General features: G+C 34.8%; 1 protein-coding gene across 1 annotated transcript; it reads left to right on the forward strand.

Annotated features, from left to right (window-relative positions):
• Positions 1-4421: 4421 nt before the first annotated feature.
• TRIADDRAFT_10137 (uncharacterized protein) lies at positions 4422-11926 on the forward strand (the record flags this gene model as incomplete). The annotated part of the gene is made up of 29 exons (XM_002114882.1): positions 4422-4528; positions 4630-4797; positions 4878-4992; positions 5075-5182; positions 5281-5363; positions 5450-5690; positions 5770-5872; positions 5950-6048; positions 6183-6253; positions 6322-6431; positions 6513-6644; positions 6753-6833; positions 6912-7108; positions 7179-7340; positions 7439-7719; positions 7807-7849; positions 7943-8047; positions 8128-8355; positions 8445-8618; positions 8701-9916; positions 10079-10199; positions 10291-10359; positions 10456-10562; positions 10768-10909; positions 11004-11138; positions 11231-11427; positions 11495-11600; positions 11680-11814; positions 11891-11926. Coding segments are annotated over 29 exons (4872 nt in total), but the record flags the coding sequence as incomplete, so codon positions are not given.
• Between the last annotated feature and the right edge of the window lie 1508 nt (positions 11927-13434).

Genomic DNA, 13434 nt, shown 5'->3' on the forward strand with positions numbered 1-13434 from the left:
GTACAACCTTCAGTACTGCATGTATTGGATTTAATCAGCGTATCCAATATGATTCCATAATACTGTTCGAGCGTGAATGGAAGCGCTCTCATAATGAAATAGCTAAAATGATAAATGCATTTGTAAATCACGCCTTGCAAGTGCATAATACAGTACACGTACTACGTACGCATTAGTCAGTTCACCCATTATCAAGCTGTAGGTTGTGTACAGCGATCATACAGTACTATTTCAATACTTCACTTTGAGCTTCAAGCATTGGTACAAAGCTACTCATTTTTAAATAGTAGCAAAAATCCTCATGGATGCTCAAGTTTGCTTATATTAATCAATTCATCATTAATCGATCATCAGTTTATGGACTTAACCTTTCGCTTAATCGTGAAAATGAGATGAGTGTAACAAAATACTTTACTAATTTTAATCTGACCTCTAATTTCTTGTGTTTTCCTCTTCTTTACAATGTAGTTTCGTAATGTCGTCGAAGTCATCTGTCCTTTGGTTCTTTTCATGATATTGGTTGCAGTCCGACAGCGAAGACCACCGGAGTATCGAAAAGCCTGTAAGAACTGACTCTATAACACTTGTAAAAGTTTCTTTCTTGATTAATTAATTATGTATTGGATTACATGAAAGAATGTTCTTGAAGTATAATGATGTTTACCACAAACAAAAATTATACTGTAAATGGGATAAAGAATACGTAGTATTTATCCTAGTGCGTTCAAATTTTATTCCATAGACCTAGCATTAATGCATTAAAGCTATCCAATATGCAGTACAATGCACAGTATTGTCTATGGAGATTACACTCTCTTTACATCATAAATTTACACCTAGTTAATACACGGTCAATTACAACAAGAGTACGTCATCAAGTCAGATCAACCATACGAAAAAATTATAAATAACGTAGTTCTACTTATGGAGATTATTGTAACTACTCATTCATTTAAAATTATGTTAATATCCAAATTACTTTTCAGCTTACTATAAACCACAAGCGTTACCTTCTGCTGGATTGCTGCCTTTCCTTCAAACTTTTGCCTGTGATTTTGGACAGGCAAAGTCTCACTACCCTATTAATGGCATTCCGTTACGAAATGCTGCGTAAGTGCCATACTTTATTCAATAGAATAATAACTTTTTAGTATTCGCCGATGCTAGTAGATCAATACTCGTAATATTCATACAAAGTAAAGTTACCTTCAGTACACTACGATGCTTTATAGTGTTACCCATTCTTACCAATGGATAATTAAATATTCCTCGATACTGCATGCAGGTACAGCATGTATATTTTTACATTTGTATGTATTCTATCATTTAATTCGTATCCAAAATCATACTTTATAGGGCTGACCGATTGTTCGCCGACGTTGCGAAAACCTTTCAAAATTCGTCACTAAGCGACACTCTCACCCAACTACCTCAGGATTTAAACAACGCCCAATTGCTACAAAATCTACTGTTGAATCCTCAAAATAGCCCAAGTCTACCCAATGTCGGTAAGCTGAAAGACTATACAGCACTACATATTTACCATAATTTAGTACTTTAAATACTTCACAAAGACATTGAGTAATATTATGCCGACTAGTAAGTTATCATACGGGTACATTTTCACCTTCGTTATGACGACCAAAACATAAGATTTTAAGCTAATACGCCTATTTTAGCAATATGTATCACTTGTTAAGCAACACACAGCATTCAAACTCAATTTTGCGTTTATTTATTTAGTATCCCCTGTATCAACAATTGTAAACAATGTCACCGCAGTAAAAGATTTCTTGCAAACCAACCTCTCTTTAACTGAATCGCAAACCAACACTCTGCTATCTGCGCAAATTAATGTTACAAAGGTAATAAAATATTGAAATCGAATGTAAGGGATAGATTATATCAAATTGATGTAATTACCAAACACATAAGGCGCTGTACCAAAGTACGTATTACTTATATTAGAATCAATAAAGTGATGATAAATATACGTCTTTAGATTTCTAGTCTTCTACTCATTAATGGAACTAATACCAATCCAAGTGCCTTGCAAGTACTTCTTGGATCCCTTCGACCTAGCATCAACAATCTTGGCCAATTATTAGGACTTCTGCAAGGATTAAACAACGGCAATAATAACAATCCTCTTGGTGGTCTTGTGAACAATCCTACTATTAATAGCGCCCTATTGGTATAATATACTTTTATTACGTAAAATTTGTTAAATTAACTGTAAACTATTCATCCGTAAAATTGTCCGCTACATTATTTATCAATTGCTGACCCTGACATTTCATGCTGATTTAGAATCAAGTCTTTTCTTCGGCGCAAATTAGAAATTTTTCATGCAATCCTACGTTATTTTTTGACGTATTAATCTTTACAAATAGACCGGAAGGAGTAAGTCTTTGGTCCTCAACAATGAATTAAGCCAGTTCTAGCATGAGGAAATCTTACTGTACTGCTTTATTTTATCTTGAAGGAAAATGTTAGAAAAGCTCTATGCAATCTGGATAATGCTCAAATGGGATATTTCGTTAATGAATTGAGACATCAAGTCAATTTCACAGCATTAATAACTGTAGGTGCCCTTACCATCTTTTATTATCCACGTCTTACCTAGGATATAATTCTTTTAATACTTTAATTAATTGACCAGATTGCCAGTCCCATCTCGGCTGTTCTCAGTGATCGTTTTCTTAAAATTCAAGCTGAACTAACAAGATTATTATCAGCGGTAAGCTGTTATTAATACCATTATGAATGGTAGTTAAGCGAAAGTCGCAATCTTTGTCATGTACATGTATAAATTGCCCAAACTAATTTTTTCATATTCTATTCGTTAGATGGGACAACTGGAAAGCCTGCAAAACCTATTGCGAAGCTCTGGCCTATCTGTTAGTGGTAGAAATAATAGCCAAACTGCTGCCTCAATTGCAACCTTCTTATGTGGCGCGGGGAGTTCGAAGTTATTTGGCAATTCCGTTATTAATACTTTTAATGGGGGTCGATCTAGCACCACGAGGATTGACGAAGGCAGCAGTACAACTGATAAGCCTAGCAACGAAACTATAAATTACAACCAAAGTAAGGTTTACCTACATCTTTCTTTATGCAAAATAATCTTATTTACATAACGACTGATTGTATATCATAAGTATTTAGAAAGATCCTCACATGCTATAAACGTATTTAATTTTAAATTTTAGAGTGTTATAATGGAACTGGAATAAATTATCGTGGTACCGTAAATATTACGCGATCAGGGCTCCAATGCCAATCGTGGACAGCTCAATTTCCTCATCAACACCGAAATACACCTGCAATTAGGCCAGGCAGAGGCCTAGGCGATCATAATTATTGTCGAAATCCTGATAACGAGCCTGATGGCCCATGGTGCTATACAACGAAGAATAAAACTCGATGGGAATACTGCACTGTTCCTCACTGTGGTAAGTTAGTTATTCTGAATGGAAAGTAACTTAGAGGATACTATTTTTTATCCTCATTCTATAACATTTAATTACAACGGTTGAAAAGATTTGTTCGCACTAGATTGTATTAGGAACATACTGTGCTTTCCTAAAATTTCAATTAATCTTTCTTTCTCTGCGAAATATTTTTATTAAAATGCGTTCTAGATAAATGCGTAAATAACCTCAGAGTGTTAACTAGCAGACTGCCAGCATATTTTACAAATCTGCTTCTAAAAGGAAAGATCTTATTTTCACCTAATAACACAGCGGCTAGAAAAATTATTAAAAAGGTAATAACAATCCCTGATTAAGTACAAACGATGACTTCTTCGATACTTCATGCAACATTTACCGTAACTTGTTTCATTTACATGTGTACAGGCTAACGAAACGTTCGTAGAAATTCAGAATTTGATGGTAAATGTTCGTCGTTTGCTTAATGCAACTTCACGATTAGAAAAATTTTTACAGCAAAACCCGCAGCAATTGCAAAATCTAATGGTATGTAAGAGATTCTAACGAATTTGTACGTGTAAACTCGTCTTCCAAAAAAACAGATTACTCATAGTGAAGTTATTGTCTTATAAAACGTAATTTTTCTTTCAAAACTTTTAGAATACTGTGCAAAATCCGGCCGTGCGACCGTTCTTAAACGCTTTTGGTGTAAATGTCAGCTTTTTCGATCCGAAAAACAATAACAGCATTATGTCATTGCTGCATAACATCAATTATTATGGCTACACTGTTTTAGATGTGGCAGAATGTGTAGATTTAAATTTCTTTGAAGGATACGACACCGAATATGATCTAGAAGTACGAGCCATGAATACTACCGCAAATAAAGAAAGTCCTATTCTCGGAAGTAAGTAATCTAATGATGGCTAATCCTTCTTTTACTTGTTAGTATCATATGATTAATGACGAGTTTTATATCTACTATTAGGCATTGTATTTATGAACCTGAACAACGGCTATATACCACGGCATGTCAAGTATAAACTTCGGCAAGATGTTGACTTCACACCGGACACGTACAATGTGCGACGAGGGTAAGCTTACTCTATCATCCTTATTTTACTATTCAGTAATTGTATCCCTAAAAATATAATTACGATAGATCGTAGAATAATAATCATAAATCTACTTATAGATTCTGGTTACCGGGTCCAACGGGAAATCAACAATACTATCAAGGTCTATTTGTTGTCTTACAAGACGCAATTGAAAGGGCTATTATGGAAAATATCATTAATGTATCTGCTGATGCACCTGGTGTTTATCTACAACAGTTTCCTTACCCATGCTATATTCGGGACTTGTAAGTTAAACCTTTCATCACTAGAATTTTTGAACTCTTATAGTTAATATTTGATAATATGTATGCGTATTTATTGACAGATTTGCAAGTGCAATCGGAGGTATTCTTCCACTTTTTATGACTTTATCTTGGATATACACAGCAGCGATGATTGTGAAAGCTGTAGTTCATGAAAAGGAACTCCGCCTTAAAGAAGTAACCTATTCTATGGCTTTAATTGCAATTTTTTAGTCTACAAATGCTTATTGCGGGACTTTTTATTATTTCAATTGTATAGGTGATGAAAATGATGGGTCTTGATAATGGTGTCCATTGGGCAGCTTGGTTTATTCAATGTTTCATTATCATGCTTCTTACAGTGTTTTTCTTAACTCTAATCCTTCGTGTAAGTCTATATTCGGTTGAAAAATAGATATATAACCTACAGATGATGATACGAAGGGAATATGCTCTTTAATTCCGGTTTTAAACATTTTCTTACAGTTTGGAAGAATATTTATGCACAGCAACCCAGTAATAATCTTTCTATTCTTCATGGTTTTTTCGTTGTCGACAATAATGCTATGGTAATTAGTTGATGTGCATTTCAGTTATTAATGCTTCAAATTTTTTTTAAGTCATGAAATATCTGATTGATTTGTTTTTCGTTTAGTTTCCTTATGAGTGTCTTTTTTACACGAGCGAATGTCGCTGCTGCTTGTGGTGGGATTATCTTTTTCCTATCCTACTTTCCTTCCATTCTCGTTATTTTGTATGAATCAGTTATGACCTCTGGACAAAAAGGGATCGCATGTTTGTCGTCAACGACTGCTTTTGCATTAGGTTGTAATTATATTGCACAATATGAGCAGCAAGGTGTCGGTATCCAGTGGTCTAACGTTCGATCAAGTCCTGTAAGTAAAGACAATTTTAACTGACCCGATTAATGATCTGTTCAATACATTAATACGAAATGTAATTCAACTTTCATAGGTTACCGAAGATACATTTAGTTTCTCTGCTACCTGTGGAATGATGATAATTGACACTATCATATATGCAATTTTGACGTGGTATTTAGAAAACGTTTTTCCAGGTAACGGTCGCATTGATGGTCATAAAATTTTAGCAGTATAAGTATTTTTCTCAACGCCTTGCTTCAATTATTAAAAGGTCAATATGGTGTTCCAAGAAGGTGGTACTTTCCTTTTCAATCTTCATATTGGTTTTCTAAGCCTAAAACTGACGGTCATATCGTTACAACACGCAACCGTACGAATAGCCCATCTGCGGACGCTGGTGCCACTGAAAATTCGTCTTCATCTGACTCTAATGCTTTTAGTAAGCTTCTATCGTAATTTAAGGTATTACTTTCAAAGACTAAGCTTACTGTACTTAATTATTAGACCCCCCACCTCTCGTTGAAGAAGAACCAACGCATTTAAAATTGGGTGTTTCAATCCAGAATTTAGTGAAGGTAAATGATACCATGATAGTTATAATAATTTAGGAGCGTTAATTTTATATGAAATAAATATGGTTTAGATTTACAAGACCGGTAATAAACTTGCTGTGGACGAGTTAAATTTAAACTTATACGAAGATCAAATAACCAGTTTCCTTGGTCATAATGGTGCAGGAAAGACGACAACAATGTAAGTTTTATAATAACTATGCACCAAATTTCTCTACAAATAATGTAGTAAAATCTTGACAATACTCCTTATATGTTAAAGGTCGATACTCACTGGTCTCTTTCCTCCAACATCTGGAACGGCGCATATATACGGAAAGAACATCACTGAAGATATGGATTCTATTCGTGAAAGCCTTGGATTATGCCCTCAACATAACGTATTATTTGAGAAGTAATTATACGATAATGAATCAGTAGTGTTATGTAACAAAGCATAGCATAGAGTATAAATGTCAATCAGTTTCCATTAAAATTTTGCACTTGTTGATTTATTTATCAGCTTGACTGTTGAAGAACATTTATGGTTTTACGCACGCCTTAAAGGCCTATCTAGCGCAGAGGTTAACGATGAAGTTAATCGGTAATTGAAATGGAGCTATCGTGTTGTAATATACTTAATTTTGCAAAGATAGTATTGACTTTTAAATTCGTTTATCAGGATGATCGACGATATTGGCTTAAGGAATAAACGGCATGATCTGTCGTCTAGCCTATCTGGTGGCATGAAGAGGAAACTATCGGTCGGTATTGCATTTATCGGTGGCTCGAAGACTGTAATTCTTGATGAACCTACTGCTGGAGTCGATCCTTATGCTCGCCGTGGAATTTGGGATCTTGTGCTAAAATATCGTAAAGGTAGAGAATATTGCTATTATTACCTTAGCTTATTCCAGATGTGTTACCTATCGACTTATATATTTAATAGGAAAGACCATTCTTTTATCGACGCATTTTATGGACGAAGCTGATCTTTTAGGAGATCGGATTGCGATCATTTCTCGTGGGAAATTGCGTTGTTGTGGTTCATCTTTATTTTTGAAAACTAAGCTTGGAAGTGGTTATTACTTAACACTGGTGAAAGATACCGGTAGGTTTAATCATGTAAATAATTGAAAGATTTTCATCTATTAGTACCCGCACTAATAATATAATTATATGATTACTATTATTAAAAATTTTTATAAGATTCGCAACGATCCGCTAAAGAAACTTGCCTCGGTGTGGATAACGTTGATGCTGCTACCGTTGATACTCCCGCCGTTGATGTCAACCAAGTGTCAAGATTTATTAGTGGATACATCCCGGAAGCTAAACTCGCAGAAAGTTATGGAAGTGAAATTACATATATTCTACCGCAGGAAAGCGCTAGAAGTGGCGTTTTTCACAACTTTTTTAGTAGCTTAGACCGGCATTTAAAAACTCTAAGGATTAATAGTTATGGCCTGTCTGATACCACTTTAGAAGAGGTAATATTATCAAAAATTGAAGTTTAAAAAATCGTAGCAAAATGACTTTAACATATCTATTATTTTATATATACGTATATCTCTTAGATTTTTCTTAAAGTTGCCGATGAAACTGGTGTTGATCAAGCTGGTAAGTTAATCGACACTGCTGAATTATAGGAGGTAGATTAAATTTTACTTATATGATCTTTCTTTGCTGTCTAACTCTTTAATTGAATAAAAGATGGAAGAATTCCTCGTAGAAGATCGTCAAGGAAAATGCTATTCTGGAAGCGAAAAAGGCCGGCAAATTCTGCCCAAAACTCTGCTACGAATTCCCAGGATACCAGTCAAGGTTCGCATCTATGAAGAAATATATGCAATTACATGTAACAAAATAAAATTACAATTTATTTTTATAAATTTCAGAATCTGGAAAAGATGTCACAGATTCAGTTGATGCTGGTGTTGATCCAGCCTCCAAAATTACCAAATTAACTGGATGGCGTCTAAAATTACATCACTTTCAAGCATTATTTAGAAAACGTTATCAGTATGCAAGGCGAAACAAGAAGGGCTTTGTATCTGCAGTTATTGTTCCTGTAATATTTATTTGTATTGCAATGCTCTTCGCCATGGCTAGCATAGATGAAAGCAGTAAGATTTATAGGATAAGCATTACGCATTCGATGCATTCATATAGCTAATTGTGTTATCTTACAATTTCATTTATTGTATTATTGCAGTTACGTACAGCCGAAAATTAACCCCAGAAATGTTCACGCAGCCTTTGTATACGTTTTCTTCTCTGATGAAAAATCCTATTGCTGATTCTAGAAAAGCCTTAAATTCATTGTTCTCTAGCGGAATTGGGGATACATGCATGGGATCAAACCATAACTGCACTAAGCCATATAAAGGTTGGAAACAGCTTGAGTTAAAAATTTTACTATTTATTATTTTAGAGATGCTAATCTGAGATACAAATAAAAATTCCAGAAGTAACCTCCACTCGAATTTATTATTTAGACACTTCAATATCCCTGTATTTTCCACAATCCAAAAATTCCTCCGTACGTCCATGCAGCTGCAGAACTGGCAGCATAGTCTGCCCTACTAATGCTGAAGGAAAATCGCCTCCTCGTTACGTGTTATACCAGCAAAACTATATGATAAATCTAACGGACAAAAATGTATCTGATTATTTGATGAAAGTTAGGAATCGTTTTGTGCTGAAAATTTACGGTGGCTTTAGTTTTGGTGAAATCGATCCGAATTCTCCAAATATCGCAACCCCTTCTAGTGGTAGTATTCTTTTAAGAAGATTATCAGTGAGAAATGTTGTACGGGCGTGGTATAATAACAAAGGATATCATGCAATGCCTACATATTTAAACGCGATGAATAATGCAATTTTAAGGTCTAAATTAAGGCCTCAAGATGGAGACTCACGTAAATATGGTATTACTGCATATAATCATCCCATGAATTTAACGCGTGCTCAATTAGTTAAGGAAGCGATAAGACGAAGCTACCGTGACTTACTTATTGCAGTATCAGTGATATTTGCATTGTCGTTCATTCCAGCTAGTTTTGTACTCTTCCTGATTAATGAGAGATCGTCTAAAGCCAAGCATTTGCAATTCGTTAGCGGCGTCCATCCCGTTATGTACTGGTTATCAAACTACGCTTGGGATATGGTTAACTACTTATTTTCGATGGTCTGCATTCTAATTATATTTTTGGCTTTCAATGATAAGGCATTTACTAGTAGCGAGAATTTCCCGGCCTTGTTAATGCTATTGTTTCTCTATGGCTGGTCAATTATACCAATGATGTATCCGTCATCCTACGTCTTTAGTGTTCCGAGTACAGCTTACGTGGCATTAGTCTGTATTAATATCTTTATTGGCATAAATGGTACCATTGCAACATTCATTTTAGAACTATTTGAGAATGACGCAGACTTAAAAACAATAAATAATATTATAAAGCAAGTCTTTCTTATTTTCCCGAATTATTGCATGGGACGTGGAATTATGGATCTGGCGAAAAACCAATTAATGGCTGATGTCTTTAGTCGCTTTGGAGAAAATAATTTCAAAAATCCGTTCGGATGGGAATTAGTTGGACGTAACTTGTTCGCCATGGCAATCGAAGGAGTTGCATTCTTTATCCTCGTTTTATTGATGGAATATCGTTTCTTTATCAAGCAAAGGTACAAGAGCTTTTATCAATTTAGAACCTTTAAATGACTTTGATGCTGAGTTAAATTTGAGTACACTCGTATATTATGCCTGTTAGGGTATTAATGTATTGATTTACCGTTAAGAAATTCATTAAATGGAATTTAAAAATTTAACTGCTCACTCTATGATAGGAAATTAACGCCGCCAAATCGTTTTGATGAAGTTGAAGATGAAGATGTTGCTGAGGAAAGAAGAAGGGTTCTCTCCGCTGAAGCAAACGATGGAATTTTGAGATTAGAAAATTTGACAAAGGTATAGTAAAGAAGTTGTACCGATAATAACTTGTACGGTATTTGTAAACACCGGTTGGTAACTTTCAAAATTGTATTCGTATTGGCTATAGGTCTATCGAACTCGTAGGAAGAAGCTTATAGCAGTGGATCGTCTATGTGTGTCAATTCCACAAGGCCAAGTAAGGGAACGTAACTGGTTTACGTTGCATTAACACAATATTTCAAGTAAATTAAGAGTCGTTATCATATGCTACAAATAATTGTATTTGTTGTAGTGCTTCGGCTTATTGGGTATTAATGGAGCTGGAAAGACCACCACTTTTAAAATGTTAACAGGCGATATTGATGTAACGAAAGGTGATGCATTCGTTGATGGTCACAGGTAAGCTTTACTGATGGTATATATACAACTTATTTAGTACCTGATTAGCTAGTGAGCGATGCCCTATTCACAATAGATTGTACCTAAGTTCTCTTGTAGATCGTATCATCGTATCAATGTAGCACGTTACTTGAATCTACGAGTATTCACGTTACTATATTAAAATTTGATTAATTCTGAACTATTCTGATGCTTCAAATTACAGTATATTAAGCGAAACTGACAGTGTGCGACAGCGAATTGGATACTGTCCTCAGTTTGATGCAATTTTAGATTTATTAACTGGCAGGGAACATTTAATGTTCTTTGCTCGATTACGTGGTATTCCCGAATCGGAAGTCGCAAAGGTAGCGTAAGCTATATGCTGCATCCATATATGCACTCTGTATGTACAGCAATCATTATTAAAACTAATGTAATCGTATCAAATCAACTTTATAGATTGCAGATTGGGGTATAAAGAAGCTTGGATTAATACAGTACGGGGATCGATTAGCCGGCACCTATAGTGGTGGCAACAAACGTAAACTGTCTACAGCAATCTCTTTAGTAGGAAATCCACCCATCATCTTTTTGGTATGTACATTATACGTACAGTATTATACTTAATATGTAGCAATCTATGATAACTTTGTAGGCAATGATAATGTATTTCTCTACAAACTAAGGATGAGCCCACAACTGGTATGGATCCTAAAGCTCGTCGCTTTTTGTGGGATATGATAAATAATATTGTACGGGATGGTCGATCGGTAGTTCTTACATCACACAGTATGGAAGAGTGTGAAGCTCTTTGTACAAGAATTGCAATTATGGTCAACGGAAAGTTTAAATGTATTGGAAGCATCCAACATCTGAAAAACAAGTAATAGCAAAAATGATCTTGCAAATGTTGTACCAAGTTTTATTAAAAACTTTTGTTTATTTTACAGATTTGGTAGTGGTTACACCGTTCAAATTCGAGTTAAGGGTTCGCAAGCTAATCTCGAACCATTAGCATCCTATGTTTCGAAAACGTTCTCTAATGTAGTTCTTGTGGTAAGCTATGGATGTGTAGAGCGCGCACAGTCAGTATAATAAGCGATTATTATTTCGTAACTTGTCGTATTTTCTACAGGAACGGCACCACAACCAACTTCAGTATCACTTCCCGGAAAATATAGAATTAGCGAAGCTGTTTGATAAGTTGGATAATGTTAGAGAAAAACTGGAAATAGATGACTACTCAGTTTCTCAGACCACTCTTGATGAGGTTAGGGTGTTTTAATAATAATATTATTTCTGTAACTCCATTCCGTTGAACTGTTCTGTTTTAATTCATCATTCAGATCTTTATCGGCTTCGCGAAGCAACAGCGCGACGACTCTGATGACATTATTACTCCAGATTCAATTGCACAAGATCGAGAATTGACGCAAGCTAACAACAATAGACATAGTCTGATTGATGTAAGAGAGCCAATTCCGACATTAAGACCTAAAGAAAATGGCCACCAACTTGGGGAAACAAAGGTTACAACATACCATCGTCATTCAGATGGTATCCAACTTCTACCAACTGAAACGCCTGTATAGTTGAGTTAATTACTTAGATATGATTTCACATATGACAGTTTACTGTCATAGCTGGAAGCTTCAGCTACTGTCTGTAATCATATGGGTATTTACCTAATATGTACATAATATTTCAAGTTACATTACATGTATTTTTTATAACAATTTAATTGCTATTAGTTTTACCATGCTGGCTTGATAGCATAATGCCTCGATTTCTGGCAATAAAACAGCACTCAAGATCGTAAGCTTGATTCCATTTCTGCTTACGTTCAATAATATCTGGCTAACAGTGTAAAAGATGAAAAGGTTAATATTCCTGGAAACAAAAGTGGAACTTTACTCATGAGATATTCGATTCTGCTAATATCATGTATCATCATGTATTGCCACTATCTATTTGGTGGTTTTGTTTATTTCTCTGTGTTGTGTTACCGTACTTGAATTCTTTAAACATAGCAATCTGGTATCAGCATTTCTTGTATAGTTATATATATTAGTTAATATTTTACATATCGTAGCATAACGGTATAACCGTTGAGTAATGGTATTTTAATGCCATTTCCGTACAGCAAAGCATACTCTTACATGTCTTCTAAATAGCTTTTATCATAACGAAGCAGACATAGCATTATCTGTTAGGTATAACTTTAATCCGATGTATCGCTATACTAGAAACATTTGAAAAATATTGGACCGTGTCACGATATTACTACCATGTCACGTTCAATGCAGTGGTATAGATGTAGAAGTAAATGATTATATTCGTACTAGAAATGCATTTTATCAATTTTAGTCTTTAAGATATACCTTATCACTATGCGATTTTTAACGAAAATTGAATTATGATATACGTCTAGTTCAAGCCTATGAAGTATAGAATTGCAATTTATTGCAACCGACTGTCCATTTACTGTATTCAGTCAGACTTCGAATGTAAAGCTAGACTAAGTAGTTTCAATACTTCATATATAAAGGTGGTAGTGCCTTGCTGACTGTATGTTGTACAACGTATTACACATTCTGCCGAGCATGGTAAATGTCGAAAATAAAGAGGAACTGTATCTTGATATTAATCCGCGCGAGATTGATTTTTTATGACGTATAATATTACATGAATCTACCCAGGTAACTGAAATTATCTAGTTACCATTTTTATTAAATTACTGAATTTGTTCTTAATAACCTGAAGAATATGTGCCTATCTCTTTCATATGCTAGATTGTAGTTACTAAGTATACCCCACTAGTTAAAGTATTCCATAATTTCGAGTCGTGAGATAGTCCTTTCTCTGCTCGTGACCTTAATATATGTAAAGG

This window comes from Trichoplax adhaerens, genomic scaffold (assembly GCF_000150275.1).
Source record: "Trichoplax adhaerens TRIADscaffold_9 genomic scaffold, whole genome shotgun sequence".
NCBI classification, from domain to species: domain Eukaryota; kingdom Metazoa; phylum Placozoa; class Uniplacotomia; order Trichoplacea; family Trichoplacidae; genus Trichoplax; species Trichoplax adhaerens.